Source organism: Dipodomys spectabilis, unplaced genomic scaffold (genome assembly GCF_019054845.1).
Source record: "Dipodomys spectabilis isolate Male_0828 unplaced genomic scaffold, ASM1905484v1 ptg000324l, whole genome shotgun sequence".
Taxonomy (NCBI): Eukaryota; Metazoa; Chordata; class Mammalia; order Rodentia; family Heteromyidae; genus Dipodomys; species Dipodomys spectabilis.
Window position 1 is genome coordinate 1,571,191 of NW_024871001.1, and position 21,472 is coordinate 1,592,662.

Consider the following 21,472-nt stretch of genomic DNA (forward strand, 5'->3'; position numbering starts at 1 on the left):
AGTGCTCAGGTCCAGAGTAAAGGCTCTGTGACCAACAACAACAAAAAGAAACAATATTTAAGACTCAAATTGCCATGTTTTATTGATTCTAAAGTTTCATATTTATAGCAATTACATATGTCTGTAGAATATACTTTTGATTACAATAGCAATATCTTTTAGTTTTTTTCTGCCATTTCACTGTTGATTTATAGGGGTACACCATACCAAAATGACTCAGAAATTGCAATTTAGTGATTTTTGCAAGTAAACTTCAATAACAAAACTGCTGTTGAGGATAGTTTATATTGGATTTTTATTTCATTTCTTCCCTTCAAATATCCTTAGTTTGCATTTGTGAAAAACATTACTTCTACATATTTAACTAAATATTTTACATCCAAAAGTTATCTACAATACATGTCATACTAACACATTTCTATTTTATTTTTACATTATAATTAAAATTATATTTAAATTAGTGATAACAAAATTATAATTAAACTAAATATAACATATTGAATTGAAATATGTTAAGTTGAAATATGACATGTTTAAAAAGAAATATAAAAACATGTGAATAGCTTTAGAAAGCTGTGATTATATTTTTAATGTATAATCAATCATTTTCCAGTCTAATTCAGACTCATCACCTGGGAACTCAATCAGAACACTTTTTATGCTTCTGAAATATCTTGAAGTCAAAAGTTACTGCAATGCAATTACAACTCTGAGCCTGTTAGAATCTAAGTCTTTGGCTGTCATTGAAGTTAGGGAATTCTTTTAGTAAGCATTGAATAAGAAATTTTCTTATGCATTTTATATCTATTCCTCTATCAAAATTGAAAGGCATAATCAAGACTAGAGAGTACACTTTAATATTTCTTAGCAGAAAACGAAAATAGAGATGCTTTCCTTTCCTTAAGGTAAGCTCGGGACACTTGATTTTTCCCATTAATTTATAACAGAATCTTTATCAATCATCACTTACAACCTCATACAGGTGACAGAGTTATCTTCTCAAGGATATTACATTTACAAGTTAATGATCATGAAAATATATTTTTGAAGGCTAACATTAAGTTTTCATCTAAGTGTAAAGTTATTTTAATCCAATAAAATATAAACAAAATATATAAAGTGGTCTGAAGAAAAGTATATATTACACAAAATATTTTGTATCAGATTATACTTAGTAAAACAAATATGGACAGATGGATGTCTGGTTGAAAATGTTATGAAATTTCATAGAAATTATTGTATTAAACTAATGTAAGCAATTTTAAATATTATGCTTAAAAATCATGTCTGTTGATTTTGGTAGGCCGGGGGCAGTGGGTTCCAAAATTAGCACATGTGCTTAAAATAGATGTAACATGGGAAGACAAGCCCTACAACTTTCTCCCTGTGTTCTAGGATGGGAAGGGTCAAACCAGACAGGAACTTAATGCGCTGGTTCCCAGAGATAGGAGAACCAATCAGAAAGGCCTTTAGCAGTATGCAACCACATCTTAACAAATCAAACCAAAGAGATATTCCACAAAAGTGACCATAATAGAGACCAAATATCTTGAGGGACGAAGAATTTTTTTGTTACTTTCTTTTATGGCTTTCCTTTCACTTTCAAATAAGCTTTGCATTGTTCAAAAAACAAATGGCAAGCACTAATCAAGAAAAAGTGACCTTTAAAAATGAGTATAGTGTACCTCGAAAAAACACTTCCTCATTAAAAAAAAATCTTACAAAATACATCTTAAACAAAACGAAGAAAAAAAACTATGAATACTGGCATGTTTATAGGAAAATATTTTCAACACTAGAAACAGAAATGTATTTTTGTATATTGATAATTTTTAAATAAATTTTTAGATAACACAATCTAAACAAAAAGGTTTAGTGGAGACTAGGTGGCTCTAGTCAGGAGTGCTTTCAATTTCTGATTCCATCTTGCATGCTCTGGAAAGAAAAACATCTCATTTGTATTAATGTGTAAGGAAACTCTGAACCCTTTCAGGTCATTAGATTCCCTTTAAAGAATTAATCCCTCCATGCATGAAACAAAACTCAAGTGACTTGGAAAGATAGGCTCTTCCAAAGTAATTTTCTGTCACTTTAGTCCTCCAAATCTACACATTTATGAAAAAGTATGGACTATAATTCACTGCAGACAATTATTAAGTGTGAAACATTTATTTCACACATAAATCCTACACCTACAAGGAGCATCATTTGCTCGTTGCTATTACATTTTAGAAAATTGTATCATAGAAGTAACTGCTGTTAATTTAGATTTATGAAGAAAATACTAAACTTATGTACTTAATATATTTTGTTCCAAAAGTTATCCACATATCATAGTATAATGTAGAGAACCAAAATAGAGATATGTTCTTTTGGTGATATACATTAAGAACAATACACCACATAGACAAGAAGAATGAACATTGGGATTGGATTGGTGTCACAAATCTCACTAATGAACCTTCAAAATAAGTTTATATTAATTTATAAATTCAAAAGTGATAGCAATTAAATCATACAGAAAGATAACATATATTAAAATAATTATGGAACTATTTTAAAAACTCATACTACTTTAGGTAGCTCAGTGGTAGAGTGCTTGCCTCGCATGTTTGATGCCCTGGATTCGATTCCTCAGCACCACATAAACAGAAAAAGCCTGAAGTGGGACTGTAGCTCAAGTGTTAGAGCACTAGCCTTGAGCTGAAGAGCTGAGGAACAGTGCCCAGGCCCAGAGTTCAGGCCCCACGACCGACAAACAAAACAAAACAAAAAAATTACAAAGTATTATAGAGTTTATATTGTAAACTAGCAGTATACCAAAACAAAAGGATATATACATATGCATATGTATGTATGTACATGTATATATGTGTGTATATATATAGATATATATACATATACATAGGTATGTCTAGATAGATAGATGATAGATATGTATATCCATTTGTTATGGTATACTACTAATTTACAATCTAACAATGCATGTGTGTGTGTGTATAATTACTATAGCCACTTTCATATATTTAACTCATTTAAAGTACAATTAATGATGAGAACAAAGAAACAGCTTTTGCTGGCAGAACTCATTGCCCTAGACCCACTAATTATCATTTTATTTGTCACCTCAACTGAATTTGGATTCCAGTTTCAAGCCTGATGACATCCTGGACATAAAATTCAGCCACAGCCTCATCTCCTCATCAACTGCACATTTCTCTGCTTATCTCCATGAAACCTTGCAACTTGTACCAGCCAAGGCTCTCTTTCCTAGCCAAGGTCAAGAAGGTCACAGTCCTTCTTTAATAAAACCTGCCTATTGTTGAGATCACTCCTACCTCTGACTCTCATTGCTCACTCAAATCTTAAGCACTTTTCTTACAGATAACTGTTTGTTTTGCTATAGATTATGAGTGATATAGAAATATGCATGCATATAATCTTGTCCCTTAAATTCTTTCTAATAGTAATAAATTTAATTTAAATAGTAATAAATTTAAGTAATAAACTTTCATTAATATGTTTTATGATATCAGGGCCTCAAACAGGATGATTTTTTTTTTTTTTTGGTCAGTCGTGGGGCTTAAACTCTGGGTTTGTGTGCTATCCCTGCGCTCTTCAGCTTAAGGCCAGAGCTCTACCTCTTGAGCCACAGCACCACTTCCAATTTTCTAGTGGTTAATTGGAGATAAGAGTCTCACGGACTTTTCTGCCCGGGCTGGCTTTGAACCATAATCCTCAGATCTCAGCATCCTCAGTAGCTAAGATTACAGGCATAAGCCACCTGCGCCCGGCAGGATATTATTCTTACAGTTTGGTTACACAAGACCAGATATATCTATATATGTGTGCCTATATGTGTGTATGTATGTATATATTGCACATATACATGTACATATATAAATTTTATAAACATACACACATATAGGCACACACGAAAATGTGGAAGTCTATGAGGAATTCAATGACTACTCTGACATAATAAATTACAAATTCTGCTTCAATTCAAACATTTAGAATTTATGAGGAAATAATATTTCAAACAATAAATTAACATAGGATACTCATAAAATACTCATAAATGATACAATCACATGTCCATTTATTTGTAATCATCAGGCAAACAATTGTTCAGTAACTATTTAGAAACTTTCAAGCTTGTGTATATATCTATAAAATGAAAGTCATTCTGAGAAACACAACATTCAATTCTTTAAGTAATTGAAAAAAAGTTCTGCCTCATAAGTGTTTTTGTAATAAAAAAAATCATGTAATGGTTAACCCCTAAGTTTTATTAAGACCCTAAAAGTAAGATACAAGAGTAAATAAAAGCATTGTTAAAATTCAAATTTAAACATTTGATCAAAATTAACACATAGTAAAGAGTACATAGGAAAAAATTTCAAATTTTAGGAAGTAAATGTTTTCCACCAACAATTCTTTATAAAAGTCATTCTGATCATATATGATCTGTGCTATAAAAGTCATGCTATAAGTTTTGTGCTAAATTTAGACAATAATAAATTGTGCAAAGAAGAAAGATGAGGGTTAAAATATTAATTTCCCCTGCAAAACTACTCTTTCAGATATTTAATGAATAAAGAAAAATTTTATACGTTTGTGATCATTTTTATATAAATAATTTGTATATGCTATATAACTTTCCCAAAATTATTATATATTTACATATGTTATATATTTACTATATCCCATATATTAAAATATATTATAAATAATTATATCCTATATATCAGCTGATATGTATCACATATAATGTATATGTTATTAATATATAAATTATATCTATATGATGCTCCACTCTACAAAAGTAGGCTTTAAAATAAAAACGAATAAGATAGCTAAACAAATGTCATTTATGAAAACAGAAGATATTAACATTTATCAAAATATGCTGCCTACATTTATAATTGAGACAGATGATCACATGCCAATACACTTACTGTCTTCAATTAATGAAAAAATTCTAAGGAAAGGTATAAACAAGAAAATAAATATGCCTAATGTAGCATGATTTTTCTGAAAACTTCTCATATAGATTTGTTTTTTATTAGTCCAGATACTGTCCAATTAAATATTAATGCAAAAGTTGAAACACAACCACAAGTTCTGAAGCTGTTGCAATAAAAGAAAATTGGTAATGTAAATGAATCAAGACTTGCTAGAAGTTAGAGGTTGCATTACAAGGTATGTGTAAATCAAAGCGAGAAGAGCAGACTGAGCACTGGTAGTTGAAGTCAGTAATTAAGCAGGAAATTAAGAACTGAGGATGGAGGTTCGAAGTTAACCCATGCAGAAATATCCCGTCTTGGGGCTTGAACTCAAAGGCCTGGGCACTGTCCCTGTGCTCTTTTGCTCAAGGCTAGTGGTGTACCATGGTGAGCCACAAGGCCAATTCCAGTTTTCTGGTGCTTAATTGGAGATAAGAGTCTCATAGATTTTCCTGAAGGGGCTGGTGTCGAACTGTGATTCTCAGACCACAGCCTCCGGTGTAGCTAGGATTACAGGTATGAGCCACCAGCGTACAGCTCGATAAGACATGTATCTCCCTTTAAACAGCAATAGGGCAGGAAGTAGGGCGATGGTTCAAATGATAGAACATTAGAGTTCAACAAAATAACTGTAAAACAGAATCCAGGCCCTGACTTGAAGCCCCAGGACAGATAGATAGACAGACACACACACACACACAGACACACACACACACATAAGACAAAAGAGCAAAAATGGGGATTCCTATGAATACAAGCTGAGGAAAGGAACACGATAGACTGAAGGATCAAGGAGCATTCCAGTGCTTGGAGGAAGAGCAATTCATTCTCGAACTAAAGAACATCAGAGGAATTCTCCAACCACAAGAGCCCCAACTCGGCGCCTAAGGAATTCAGGAGCATGCGCAGAGCATATGTGCTCTCGTAGTCAGCCATGGGTGACCCTGGGCAGGATCCCCGGATGTTGGCTGGGCGTGGGGAGCTGCCGCGGCAGCAAGCAAGCAGCAAGAGACTCCCTGTGAGGCTCTGACTTGCACCTTGTGAATTCCCACCAGAGCACAGCAGGAGCCGCCGCAGGTGCGGCCCAATGCTAAGATAAGGCTGTAATGAGGACGGAGGGGCCTCGGGGTGCGGAGGGGGTCTGAGGACACAGAGGGGGCCTCGGGGTCCAACATGGAGCAAGGCCGCAAATGAACATGGCGCCGGTGCCGCGTGTCGGGCCGCGGGTGTGGGGCTGGGAGGTTGTGGCCGCGCTACCTCCCGGGGCCGGGCCGGGGCTGCTTTGTGGCGGAGGCAGAGGCTTTGTGTGGGGGGGGGAGACATGCCCAGACCGAATCTTCCTCAGGAAAACGTCCCCTGAAGAGTATGGCGAAGTTCTCCAGCGGCCTAAATATGGTGGATCCGCCCTCGCCTCTGAGGAGCCGCGGGGGGGGGGGGGGGGGGGGGGCGGGGGGGGGGAGGGGGGGGGCGGGGGGGGGGGAGGGGGGGGGAAGCGGAGGCAGTGGGGTGGGGGGGGGGGCCCAGATTGGGTGAAGCAGCCTTGTGGAAATGGGGAATGGGAAAAGACAACGTTCCATGAAGAAATACTGGCAAGTTCCCCAGGATAAATATGGTGGATCAGCCTCATCTTTGGGGTGGGGGGCAGGGGCAGCGGTGGCTGAGGCATGGAAAGGGAGCATCAGATTAGGGGGTGGTAGCAGGGCAGTAATGAGGAATGGGTGAAGAAAATGTCCCATAACTATGTACATACAACGATATAAGATCATGCTAAGTGAAATGAACTCCATAAGAAATTTTTCTTTGTTGTTGTTGTTGTCAGTGTTAATGTACTATATGATATTTGGTTTCCTTTATATGTTCTTTCCCCTATGGTATATCCCCTATTGTCACTGTTAGGTTTTTAAAAAGAGGTCGCCAAGTAAGAACAGCACCACCCACGTGGTATTCAGGTAAGGGGTAGGTTTATTCATCCTTCTGGCTGGCACCAGGCCATCTTGGTCCTCCACGTGGTGGAGAAAGGCCTGGGAAAAAGAGCTTGGAGAGCTGGAAAAGAGAGAGAGTTGGGAAAGAGGGAGAAAAGAGCTAGAAAAGAGAGCATCTGGGAAAGGTGGGAAAGAGAGAGCTAGGATGAGAAGGGAGCTGGGAAAGAGAAGAGAAGGAAAGAGCTGAGAAAGAGCTAGAAAAGAGCAGAGAGAGAGTGAGTATCTGGGCCTGGGCTAGGCCTTATCTAGGGTATGGGTGGAGAAAGGTTTGGCCATATTCAGGTGTGACCTCTTCCAGGTGTCCCAGTTGCCTAGGTAAAGCAGGTACTGGGTGGAGACTTTGCTGCGAGGAGGGTGGAGTCTGCTAGCCATCCAGGAGCGGACATTACATTCCAGCCTTTTAATAATCATGAAATAGGGTGTGGATTCTCTCTGGCTACTTCCTGCTGACCAGGGGCATGGACAATAGGGGTAAAAGGCTGGAATTTGGTCCCCTCCCAGAGAAGGAAGGGAGCAGTAGCTGTCCCTTGGTCGCATGAGTCCTTAGATGAAGTCTGGAGAAGTCTCATGAGCATTGGGGGGCTGGAAAAAAAAATACTAGAAATGGCAAGAGGAAGGACTTGGGGCTGCAAATGTTGATAGAAATGTCCCTAGCTACTTCTGATATCTGGTGACTAGGTAGAGAAGTCAGATGACAAAGGCAAGAATATAAATTCCTGTTCAGTTAATAGTAGACAGGTATGGACACTAGATGGGCAGGCTTCTTACTTCTACTGACCTCCCGGCTCTGGTTAATTTTGAAAGGGCAGGCACAAAGTTGCTGATGTGACATCTTTTACTCCTCTCCAAGGTCCCTTGTTCCCCAGACTGGCTGAGTCTAGGTGCTTGTTGCTGAGATGGCTTGTCCCAGTTGGTATTCAAGGTTTGAACTCAAGGCCTGGGCATTGTCCCTGAGCACTTCTGCTCAAGGCCAGCACTGAACCACTTTGAGTTATAGTACCACTTGCAGAGTTTGGCTGGTTAGAGATAAGAGCCTTGAGCCAAGCTTCCAGCCTGGCTCTTTGCAGGTAGGTTGGTAGACGGAGTCTTAGGGATTTTTCAGCCCGGGTTGGCTTTGAACTGAAATCTTTGCCACAAAAGCCCTTTATTATTTCCAATTAAAGCAACAAGGAGATCAAGTAGAATAAGTAGAGCTTACCTGGTTCTTATCAAGAATTGACTGACAAATATTCTGGAATGACAAAACTTCTTAGATGTGAGAATCTTAGCACACATATGCCCAATATTTTAGAGTTACATAGTCAGCACCAGAATACATAACACAAAACAAAAAAGGCAAAACTCAAAACCTAAAATTTTGACAACAATATTTAGACGTCTTTGCTAACAAAGCACATCAGATAGTTGGGCCTCAGTTACCAGGGCCTGTGAAAAGAGCAACTTGTTAGCAAGGCACCTTAGAATAGATGGATGGAGTAGTAAGCTTGGTGGAAGGTTAAGGGTCAGATGGGGCCAAACCCTTAACCCACCATGTGGCCAAGATGGTGAATTTCTGAAAAAATGCAAAGAAACCCTGAACATAGATCAAGCCTACATTGGCTAGCCTTTGAGAGGGAATCTAAAGGGGGGGGGAGGGTCCCTGTGATCCAGCCTGCATCGCACTCTTCAAGGCACAAGCCAAAAAGTTGTAGAAAAAAGGGTAGAAAGTTGGACATGAATGGCAGAGAGAGAGAGCAAAGAGAGCCTGAAATTAAACAGACTTCTGATCATTTACCATGGCAGTAGCAAAATCTGTGTACATCTGGGAATGGCATAAAAATGAGGCGCTCTGGTTTTCCAGGGAGCGCAGGAGGCATTTCAAAGGGGTTTCACGGCTCAGGCATGATTCGCAGCACCCCATTAAATGAGTAGGAGAGTCAGTCAGGTGAGTAAAGGAGAGCTGACCAGGCAGAAGTGGTGTCCCAACTTCCCCGAGAGCCCTCTAGAGAGAAGTGGCCAAGCCCCCAAAGTCAAGCGTACTCGGCTTCAGAGGTAACCGGCATTTCAGCCAAAGGCCATAGGAGCTCTCTAGCGTGGTGCCACGTCTGGACAGAGACTGAGCCACAGAGAGCCCTGTAGAGAGTAGTTTCACTCACCAGAGTAGAGAAGTGGTGTGGGCGTGGATGTGAAGGCCAGCAATGGTATTGATGCACTGTGTCCGCAGCAGACAGATGGGTTCGCAAAAGGCCATCAGAACTGTGGGTATTCCTCAGAGCAAAAAAGGAAGACCAAACAAAAAAAGAAAAAAGAGGGGAAAAAAACCAAGGAGGAATCCCACCTATCCTGACTTTAAGCCCTTTATCCGAGTCACGGCAGAATTTATGTCAGGTTTTTAAAAAGAGGTAGCCAAGTAAGAACAGCACGCACGTGGTATTCAGGTAATGGGTAGGTTTATTCATCCTTCCGGCTGGCACCAGGCCATCTTGGTCCTCCACGTGGTGGGGAAAGGCCTGGGAAAAAGAGCTCGGAGAGCTGGAAAAGAGAGAGAGTTGGGAAAGATGGAGAAAAGAGCTAGAAAAGAGAGCATCTGGGAAAGGTGGCAAAGAGAGAGCTAAGAAGAGAAGGGAGCTGGGAAAGAGAAGAGAAGGAAAGAGCTGAGAAAGAGCTAGAAAAGAGCAGTAAGAGAGAGTCTGGGCCTGGGCTAGGCCTTATCTAGGGTATGGGTGGAGAAAGGTGTGGCCACATGAAATTCAGATGTGACCTCTTCCAGGTGTGCTAGTTGCCTAGGTAATGCAGGTACTGGGTGGAAACTTTGTTGCGAGGAGGGTGGAGTCTGCTAGCCATCCAGGAGCGGACCTTATAGTCACTGTATTTGATTTTGGTACCATAGTATTGTATATACATTTATTTGAAAATATTAGGGAAGGGAAGGAGAACAACAGAATGATGAGACAAAGGACAAGGGGGAAACCTATGCAACAGCAATGAACACAAGACAATATGTTGGAAACGATCTGTACAACTTGGATGTGGGGGGTTATGAGGGAGGGAAAGTAGGAGAAAATTAAGGGAAGGGGTAACAAGTTTGACAAGAAATGTACTCATTAGCTTATGTAACTGAAAGCCCTCTGTACATTACCTTGACCAAAAAAAAAAAAAAGAAAACAAGAAAAATGTCCCATGATGAAATATTAGCTAATTCACTGACAAATGTGGTCAATGCTGCTGAGGTACTGCAATGGGGAGGAAGTGGGGGAGAGGCAGTGTGGGGGGAGGGGAATGATGAGAGGTACTAGGGGTGGCAGCAGCTGTGGCAGTGGTGGCAACAGAAGAGGGGCAGAATATGGGGGGGGGGGGCAGCAGCAGGCCAGAATGGTGACTAAGCAGAAATGTCCCATTAAGTATTGGAAATATTTAACTGGACAGCATTAATGGGGTAAATCCAGTCAATGCCACTGAGTTACCGCGGTGGGTGGGGGTTCAGCTGAGGCAACATTTATGGCGACATGGGAGGGGGTGACATAGGGGGGCAGCAGCAGGTTGGAAATATTGAGTGCAGAAAATGTACCATGGAGAAATATTGTCAAGTTCACTTATAGCTTAAATACGGAGGATGCAGTCAGTGGCACCTCAGAGGAAGGGGTGGAGCAGCAGAAGGGCAGAAATTGTGAATGGGTAGAAATGGTGAATTTTGCTTCTGTCTCTGGAATAGAGAGAACTTGGTTTCCTGTAGCCTGTTCTATAGGCAGGGAAAGGATTATCTGGACTTACATTTGTCCAGGTGGAGTCCTGAACAATTTACTAAATTCTATGCACCTCAAGCCAGATAAATAGCAGTGCCATTTACCTGTTCTCCATTTTGGATGTCCAGTGTATAAAGGGTCCAGACTTCTTTCTGGGCTGTCTCAGATATATGGTCAGGATTGGAACCTGGATTCTCACAAAGTAGATGGCATAGTTCACTTTATTGAATGCTTTCTAGTGTGACTCCAGTTGAAGGTAATAAGAATAAATAAGTGACAAAGGACAAATAAATGACAAATAAAAAGTGTGTACAAGTCAGGTCAGTAGTTTATGCCTGTAATTAGAACTAATAAGGCCACTGATATCTGAGGATTGCAGTTCTAAGCCAGCCTGGACAGGATCTCTATGAGACTCTTATCTCCAGTTAACCACTAAAAAGCCAGAAGTAGAGCTCCCTGTGGCTCAAGAGGTAGAGTGCTACTTTGAGAAAAAAAAAAAAAAAACCCTCAAGGATAGCACCCATACCCTCAGTTTAAGCCCCATGACTGGTGCACACATAATAAAGCCTGTAGCATCCTGTCAGCTCTGGGGGAAGCACAGTAGACATGGCAGGCTGTGAATGTGTGTGTGTGGGGGGGGGGTGTCTTCATCCTATAATCTGAGTTACGAAGGATTTACTTTGCTTAACACATTATTCTGTAAGAAGGGAAAATTCACTACTTTTACAGATTATATGAAAACCTTGAGAGATCCTGAGGGAAAGTACACAAAAGAATCGCTCTTTCATGACTCCATTGTATTTACTACAAATGATATAGTGTTGCAAAAACTAAACTCTGTGCTGAAAGTTAAATCTTAGACCTTGCAAGGATTGAAGGACACAAAAAGAAAATAATCCAGACTGGACAGTCAAATAAAGATCATCGTGGGACAGGCTCCTGCCTCTTTGGTCAGCCCTGGGAAACTTCTAGCTAAAGTATGCATAGGTATAACATTATGTCACCTCTTTTCTTCTTTAGACAACTGTGGGCTTTGGACCTGGAGTGTGAGGCCACATCATTCGCAGGAAGAATTACAGTGCCTAGAGAATTCAAGGTAAGGAGTCAGTTTAGAAGGAACATTCACTTCAGAACACAGAATGAGACCTTATTGGGGTCTTGGGTCCTTTTTCCCCTCCACCAAATAAAGAATTGTGATACAGAAAAAGTGGATGCAGAGGCAATGTTTATTTAAAAATGTGGAGTAAGGTACCAGGGATGCTGAAATAAACCTCTTGGTTAGCACCAGATTGTTATCAACCCTCAATTCGAACTCCCAGCTGGAGCCATTGCTGTATTCCTTATAAGGTCCTGTCTATAGTACTCTGCAACTTAACCTATAGTTGGGACAAATGTCGTTCCCTAATAAAGGGGCCAGTGATTCCAGTTAGAATTCTGGAGAAATGATTGATAGAAGTGGAACTCTCACCAGGAGCAGGCCAAGAGTTGTGTGAACTAATGCTCTTCGAGCTGACCTGATATACCCTAATAGTAACCTTATTGGGGGACCTGGGTCCAGGAAAAAAGAGGAGGGCCAAAAATGACACTGTATCCGTTAAGGCCATATTATCTCCCTACCCATTTTCTTCCCTTCTGATAGAGCAAGGACCACAGGGTCATGGAGCTATGGGGCCTTCCATTGGTCTCCTTTACCAATGAGGCAGGGCTCCTGATATTGTTTGTGCTTCCAGGAGTATTCCCTCTTATATTGATCTCCTGTCCATAGATGAAACATGCCCTGGAATTAGGGCTTGTCTCTCTTTTAGGTTACCTGCATGGACAAAATAATAATCTCATCCAGATCCGTATTGTAACACATACTCAGACTCCTTGGTCCAAAGACCTGTTCTCCTGGGTTGCCAGATTTTGTCATTTCCTATGAATATTAAGGTGGCCAATAGAGATAAATATATATCTTTTCAGGGTTCCTGCGCCTCATACCTGTAATCCTCAGGATTACAGGTAATACTCAGAAGACTGAAATCTGACGACTGTAATTCAAAACCAGTCATCCTTATATCCAATTAACGACCCAAAGGCTGGACAGGGAGCAGTAGCTCAAGTGGTAGAGCACTAGCCTTGAGCAGAAAAGGTCAGGGACAGCAACCCAGACCTGAGTTCAGTCCCCAGGAGTGGCACAAAAAATTATTTGTAAGAATAATGTCTGCCTCCTGTGTTCCTGGTTGCACACTGGTATATTTTTGTATAGCACCATCTAATCTTTGTAAAAATGCTACTGGATCTTCAGTGTCTCCTTTATGGATAGTCATCATCTAGGAGTAATTAAGTAGCTTAACTTTCACCCTCCTTTGAACTTTGAATATGCAGAATATGAAATGATTTCTCTTCCAAATTGTGGCAACTATCTTCAGGATCTCACTGGGTTCATTTGTAAATACAGCTTTGTCTCACATATGAATCTCAATCTTCTGTCTACTATTCCTGCCATTGGAAGTGTAGTAGTGATTTCCTGTTCCTACCATTTGATCTAACACCCTCTGTTTCTCCAAAGAAGTCAGATTCTGACCCAATAGTAACCTGATATCTTTCCAGGCTAGATAATATTCTGGGGTTAATGGTTTGAGATACCGAGAGGTGGTGTGACACTTTCAGGCATTCCTCAATTCATAATATCCCAAGTATTTTTGCTTTTTGAAATTATTAGAATCACTGAGGTCATATCCAGCTGCCTATAGAAAGGTCAGGAGAGCTAATGAGATGTGCTTCATCAGACTCTCAAGCCACCATCCAGAATACCAGGCCACAATATCCCATGAAGTCAAATATACTTTAAAAGTTAGCAGAGGAAAGATTCTTCTGGGGGAACTCATAGCATTTATCAATAGGGAAACTCCCTCCAGGGCATCATACGGACTCCTGAGGTACATGTCCTAGCCTATATGAAGTACCAATATGAATGAGGAGTGCCTCCAAATCAGAGTATTTATTTTTTTTTCCAGAGGATCACACTAGTCAAGGGAAAACTTAAGAATTGGCAGGAGCCTTTCTTCCTCGTTTTTGAGCCACTGGGGACTAGAGATTGTGGAGGTGAGAAAGTCCTCACAGGGAATAAAGAAAACCATTCTATTGCTGTCTGGGACAATAAGGAAATGAATAACTACTTTCCTCCGAAAAAAAATTAGGGGATACAGAGCCCAACTATGACTGTTTCCTGAACCCTTACAATTTTCCTATTGAATTGGATGATATTATACACAAGGGGTGTTTTCTATCCTCATTCCTGTCTTAAGGCCTGTAGAAACCAGGTTGATAGGAGACCTATGAGGCTTTATAACACACGGTAGAAATGCTTTGACAGAGGACGGTATCAGAAGCATGGCAAGTGAATTTACCACCCTCCAGCAATCTCACATGTTCCTTTTATCCCTTTGGCAGTGATAATACCTCTCCCGACCTCCTTTCCACACCAAGTCATCATGCCCCATGATAAGGAGCTCCCACAGTGTTCTCATGACAAAGGCCATGTGCCCCAGGGCCAAGAGGCTGCCCAGAGCTCCCAGACTGTGGAGGAAACACTGTCCTCCCCCAGTCCTGTAATGCCAAGTAATATGCAGTTGGTTCCTGTTGTTGAGGCCCCCAGTAATCCTAGGGGTCCTCGTAGTGCTAGCTTCTCTTCCAGTGGCATTCATGCTGCCTGTGGAGGCGAATGTGATGACAGCTCCAGTAGTGAAGAAGAGTCTAGCCCATCTACTTTAGAGGGTCTTCTGGATAAGAAAGTGTCTATCTTGATGAATATCCTGCTGCTCTATTACCAACGGAAAGAGCCAATAAGCAAGGCAGATATGGTGAAGTTTGTCATTAGAGAGCATGAGGCCCTGTTTTCTGCAATCCTCAAGAAAGCTTGTATGCGCCTTGAGGTTATTTTTGGCCTGGAAATGAAGGAAGTGGATGCCACCAACCAGTGCTATGGTGTCATCATGAAACAAGGCTTCACCTATGATGGGATGCAGTGTGGAGAATTGGGCATTCCCAAGATTGGCCTACTGATGTTTGTACTGGGGGTGATCTTCATGAAGGGCCACCGTGCCACTGAAGAACACATCTGGGAAGTGATGAAGCAGACAGGGATCTGTTGTCGCAAGAAGCACTTCATCTTTGGCAATCCCAAGCAGCTCTTCACCGATGAATTTGTGAAGGAAGGGTACCTGGAGTGCCAGAAGGGACCTGATAGTCATCCTGAGAAGTATAAGCTCCTGTGGGGCCCAAGAGCCTATGCTGAAACCACCAAGATGAAAGTCCTTGATTATATGGCCAAGGTTCATGGGACTGATCCCACTGATTTCCCATCTCTCTATGAAGAGGCTCTGCTTGATGAACAAGAGAGAGCCCACACCTGAATATCAGTCCATGCTGGCTCCAGTTCTGTGGCCACTGAAAGTTCCAGTACCATGGCCACCAAATTTCCCCACACCTAAGTTAAGTAGGGGTAGCTTCTTCAAGTGTTGTTCCATGAGAGATGTTAGTGTTCAAAGAACGTAGACCATGGCAGAATATACCATACTTAAATTTCTCATGTTTTATACAACTTTGACATGTATGATAGTATATCATTCACATTTGTATTTTGAATTGCTCTAAATTTTAATGGAAGTCATTACTAAGTCTAACACTATCAACTAAGTTTAGTCTGACATGTCATACTCTATCTGATGCAGTACTGTAATGCAAATTGTTTTTTGAAGCAAACTAAAAGATTCATTCATTCATTGTTTGAACTTGATGTAAAATAACATGGCATTTGTATGCCCATTTGTTTGGAAATTGGGAGAATTTCTGCTTAAGATGTTTGATGCCATAGAAAGAAATATAAAGTTACCTATTTGATTCAGTTTTTAGCTGTGTTATTCATTTTGTCATATTCTGTAAAGTGTGAATTATAAAATGTCTTTCATGGTTCATTGTGAATAAAAAGCAAATCTTAATAAATTAGATCACATTCTCATTACTTCTATTTTTTCCACATTAGTGATTTCTCAAGCTGTAGTTGCCCACAGTGGTTTGCATGTATCTTCACATCTGCTGTGGAAGGAATATAAGCAGATGCTCATAGTTCAGGAAAATTCCAGACAAAACTAAAGATTCTGTCTCAAAAATAACCAAAGAAAAATGGCTGGAGTCTTAAGTCAACAACAAACCACCTATCAAATCAAACCTCATTATAGGCACAAAAGTAAAAAGAATTTAACAGTAGGATAATTTGAGAGGTTCTTATCATTTTTTCACATTAATATTTTTAAGGGGGATGGGAAGGTGGCTCAGTGTTAGAGTGCTTGCCTTGCATGCGTGAAGCCCTGGGTTCAATTCCTCAGCACCACATAAGCAAAAAGAAAAAAGCCAGAAGTGGCACTGTGGCTCAAGTGGTAGAACGCTAGCCTTGAGCTGAAAAGCTGAGGGACAGCACCCAGGCCTAAAGTTCAAGCCCCACGACTGAACCCCCCCTCCCCAATATACATATATTAAGTATTTTCTTTAAGTAGTTGTACAAAGGTGTTGCCTTTCATGAAAGAAATATATGAATACAGTGTATTTGGATCAAAGTCAACCCCTTCAATATTTTAATCCACCTCCTCCTTCAAACATTATTTAAAAAAAAATTAGTACTTAGTATTGAAAACAGGTCTTATTTCTGAATAGAAAAACATTGTACCACGTGAGCCATGCCTCTAGCTACTTTTTGCATTGGTTGTGTTCCAGCAAGTATAATACTATATACCCAGGACAGACCAAGCTGCCATCTTCTTGTGCCTCCTCAAACCACTGAGCATGGGACACACTTTCCACTGCACATACCCATTGAACTTACCTATTGCTGATAAACAGACATGTGCCAATGCACCCAACTATTGAAAGGAATTTCATGAACTAATTCCTTCCCAGGCTGGACTCACACTGTGACCACCAATATCCACTTTTTAGATAAGTACTTCGGAACCATGGTCTTTGGGGGCTTCTGGAAATTTCAAGTTCTTGACTGGAATTTACTTTTATAGTAAGTTACTTTCTGGGTCAGATATGACTGTGGACTTGAATACCCAACTGTTTATCCCAAGCTTTCAACCCAGAATTCTTGAGCTGGGAAATAGCTGATAGCTATTACTTGCTGATAGCTTGTTGCTTGTAGCAATGCAACATGTTCTCCCGTTTGACTCCTGTGTAATTCAACAATGAATAATGCATTCTTTGGTGCCTAAATTTTGTTTGATTTGATTTTGTTTCTTTTTTGAAACAATATCCCTTTGTAGCCCAGTCTGGCCTTGAATTCACTGTGTTCCCCCAGTTAGCCTCAAGTTCACAAACCACCTGCCTTCATTTCCCACATCCTGGAATTTCATGTGTGGACCACCACATATTGAACTAAACTAAGTAGTTTATGCATGAATCTCCCAAGTTTTCAAAATAGAAGCATGCCATTTCCATGAGATTAGGGACTAAAATCCAATAGGGCAGTAGTGAAACTATCATTTTCTAGAAAAACAAGTATATAGTTCCTTGCACAGAAAATTTCATTAGGAGAATTTCAAGGTAAATTTTCAAACAATGAACAAGAGAGAATATTTGATGTCTGTGCTAGGAGTGAAAAAGTAAATCTTACATTTAAAGGCAGCAGTGCATGACAAATTTAAAATTTGTATCGTGTGAATTAAATCTGTTGAAGAAAGCAACTCTAATCCCAAATTAATGAGCAACCATTGAAATATTTTATATGGTTTTACTTACTGAAGGATTGTTTTTGGAAATTCCAAAACTAAACACATTTTGTTTTCAGTGAAACACTGGATTTAGACAACATATATAGAGGTGAGGGTTAATGGATATGGAATTAAGTTACTCAAAGCAAAAAGTTATTTATTAAGTAGTCCTACAATAAGTATCCTATGTATTTTTCATTTAAATTATATTCAGTAAACATGTTAGAATAATCCTCCAAGTTAGGATGGATTAAAACATGTGCCAGCCATCTAGTACTAGGCTGCTCTTTTGCATTCCTCTAGCTCAATTCCATTCTTCTTACTCAGAGTCTCTTTTCCTTGTTCCTAATGCCTCTCAGAATATTGACAGTGAAATATCTTTAGAAAGGAAGTCTAAAATAGATAATAGCACAAATTAAGGGGGCATTTGTGAACTTCATTTACTTAGAGCTCTTCCAATTGGTGCAGGATTCTTTGAAAACACACTCTGCCTAGAGAGTGGAAGACTTATGTAATGTGGAATTCTTGTGATATTTTGACGTCCTTCCCTAGGCTTTTCCAATATGCTTGCTTTTCTGAACAGGAACCCAGCCTGGTGAAGTTTTTTTTGCATTGTCCTCTGAAGGCTGCGTCTTGTTCTCATTGCAACAAGTAGTGCAGAATCACCTGTCCTGCTCCTGATATAAAACACTCAATCTCCATTGGAACAGCAAGGACAGTAAAACTATATAGGCTGTCCATTCCTTCTGCCTTTACTCCTCTGATAACAACATGATCTCCAGATGAGAGGTAAATTTGACAGGGCAATTTAGGTCTCACTTCCTTGCTGGTCATATCTAAAACTTCCAGAAAATATTTTTACAGAGAATTTGTGAATATTATCTTGTTTGATATATTTGTTAGTTTCATAGATTTCTGAAGTAGCAGAAGCAGGTTTGAAGCCACTGTGGTAATTTTCAGTGGAATTTTCATTATTGTAATTTTGAAAATGATCCTTGATTTGTGACTAATGGCATATAAATTAACATGCCTATATGATTGAACACAGTGCATAGAGTATTTTATAAATATCAGCTTCAAGGAGTTTCCAAAAGTAAGTATGAGAGGGTTTCCTGAGACTAGATATATAGAATCCACAGGAGTAGAATGCACTGCTTAGCTCTTTAGATGATTAGGATTCACACTTGTTTCCAAATTAAATATCTAATTTTCCCTGTAATTTTGTAATTACAGAAAAAAGCAAAAGCAAAATTTTTTCTGGTCTGAAATTATAAGAATTAGGAGTGAATAAAAATGTTTTATTGGGGAGGAGAGTACCTGTATTGGGGTTTGAAGTCAGGGCCTGGTCACTTTTCTTTAGCTTTTTCAATCAAGGATGACACTTGACGACTTGAAGAACACTCCATTTAAATAGTCAGAATGCATTTCACTAGAGTGAAAAAAAAAAAAAAACCAGTTAAGGAGAACTCAAGAACTGAGTCCATTTGCTCCACTGTTGAAAACTGATCTCAAAAATAAGGACAAGGGAAAAGACTACCTAAGTAAATAATACGTATGAAAATAGAAAAGATAATAGTCATCATCCTATGATACTTTAATATACTATATAAAGGATTTAGAGAATCAGAGGGCCATTACACTTGGTGTCTTCCATGAATGAAAATTAAAATTTAGAAGAAAACCAGAATAAGATACTACGTCTGGCTAAGGAAGACTATAGTTTTTCTCTGATTTCCCCTCACCTACATTTGTTACTACCAACCTGGCCCTAATACATCCCAGTCTGTTAACATGCCCTCTATCTCTGGTCCTCAGCCTCTCCCATAAAACCAGTTAATCTGGCCAGGCCTATCTGCAGCTGGCCTTCAGCCTGGCCGTTCTACTCTCTTCACTTCCAGGAGCCATATTTTACCCCTAGTCCCCAGCTATATCAGAGAAGGCTGCCTAACTGTAGGTGTTAACAGTCAGAAAACTCCACACCAATTATGTTCCCTCTTTCGTGTTCATCTGCACATGCACGAATAGGATTTCCCGTACTTCCCGCCCCTAGCCCCCTGACTATAAATTTGATCCTGAACAAAGGATAAGCACCATTTCTCCCTCTCCTGTGTAGGAGATGGCTTTGTCAGCCTGGGCTGGCAAATAAACTCCTTTTCTTATACTTGATTGTGTCCCTGTGGTCTTCTGGAATGGGTGGTTTGACCCATCTGGGATAGGTCAAACATCAAGACTTAGAGAAAGACACAATCCTAAGTTTTGTAGCCCTTACATTAAAAGTAAGAAAGCTAAAAAAATGTAAGAAAACTGATCATGTAAATTAATTATGCCGAAAGTTGGAGAATGTATTACACACACTTCATAAATAAAAGAGAAAAGAACTGATTGGACACTGGTGGCTGAGGACAGTAATTTTAATTACTCGGGAAGCTGAGAACTGAGAATGGAGGTTCAAAGCTAGCCCATGCAGAAATATCCATGAAACTCTTATCTCCCTTTAACCAGCAAAACGCAGGAAGTAGAGCAGTAGTTGAAGTGATAGAACATTAGACTTGAAAAAAGTAAAAAACAGCACACAGACCCTGAGTTCAAGCCCTAGGCTAGAAAGACACAGTCATACAAAGATGAAACAGTGGAAATAGGGGTCCCTATGAATACGGACTGAGGAAAGGAACACGATAGGCTGAAAGATCAAGGAGCATTCCAGTGCTTGGGGGAAGAGCAATTCATTCTCGAACTAAAGAACATCAGAGGAATTCTCCAACCACAAGAGCCCCAACTCGGTGCCTAAGGAATTCAGGAGCATGCGCAGAGCATATGTGCTCTCGTAGTCAGCCATGGGTGACCCTGGGCAGGATCCCCGGATGTTGGCTGGGCGTGGGGAGCTGCCGCGGCAGCAAGCAAGCAGCAAGAGACTCCCTGTGAGGCTCTGACTTGCACCTTGTGAATTCCCACCAGAGCACAGCAGGAGCCGCCGCAGGTGCGGCCCAATGCTAAGATAAGGCTGTAATGAGGACGGAGGGGCCTCGGGGTGCGGAGGGGGTCTGAGGACACAGAGGGGGCCTCGGGGTCCAACATGGAGCAAGGCCGCAAATGAACATGGCGCCGGTGCCGCGTGTCGGGCCGCGGGTGTGGGGCTGGGAGGTTGTGGCCGCGCTACCTCCCGGGGCCGGGCCGGGGCCGCTTTGTGGCGGAGGCAGAGGCTTTGTGTGTGGGGGGAGACATGCCCAGACCGAATCTTCCTCAGGAAAACGTCCCCTGAAGAGTATGGCGAAGTTCTCCAGCGGCCTAAATATGGTGGCACAGCGGCTATGGAGGCAATCGCAGCATGGGAGGGGGGCAGATTACGGGGCAGCAGCATTGTGGAAATGGGGAATGGAAAAAGACAATGATCCATGAAGAAATACTGCAAAGTTTGCAGACAGAATAAATATGGCACATGTAGTTGATGCTTCTAAGGTGCAGTAGGGAGAGGTGGGGTGGCTGCAGCACTGTCAGTGGTGGCTGTGCTGACAGCAGTGGTGGCAGTGTGGTGGGCATGCTGGAGGGATAGGGGCAGAAGCAGGGTAGAAATGGCGAATAGACAGAAGAGTCCCATGAAGAAGCATGGGAACTTTCGCCCCTACCATAAATATGGCAAATCTACTTGATTCCTCTTAGATGTGGTAGGGGGTGGAAATGGTGAATTTTGCATCTATCCCTGGAATGGAGAGAACTTGGTCTCATATAGTCTGTTTGGCACAGTGCAATGAGAGTAAAGAATGACAAAGGAGGATCCAATAAGCCCTTGCCATCTTGTCATCATTAGAAGCAGCACAGAAGGGCTGTCAAGCTGTAAATATTTTTCCTCTTCTAACATCTCAGAGATATGCAGTTTTTACCCTGTTTTACAGATGTATTGAATTATGTAGAGGAAGGGAAAATTACAAGTACATTCTCATAAATTATATGAAAACTTTGGGAGAACCGGAGGGGGAAAAAACCAGTAGACACACCCACTGATGACTCCACTG

General features: G+C 40.6%; 1 protein-coding gene and 1 long non-coding RNA gene across 2 annotated transcripts; both read left to right on the forward strand.

Moving 5' to 3' along the window:
- The first annotated feature begins 1,461 nt into the window (after positions 1 to 1,461).
- LOC122128142 lies at positions 1,462 to 14,358 on the forward strand. The gene is made up of 3 exons (XR_006151380.1): positions 1,462 to 1,475; positions 2,589 to 2,590; positions 14,233 to 14,358. It is a non-coding gene; the product is annotated as an uncharacterized LOC122128142 (long non-coding RNA).
- Positions 14,359 to 14,501: 143 nt separating this feature from the next.
- On the forward strand, positions 14,502 to 15,110 carry LOC122128171 (melanoma-associated antigen B16-like). Its single transcript, XM_042702457.1, has one exon. It carries the CDS (start codon positions 14,502 to 14,504, stop codon positions 15,108 to 15,110), a length of 609 nt encoding a protein of 202 aa, XP_042558391.1.
- Positions 15,111 to 21,472: the final 6,362 nt, after the last annotated feature.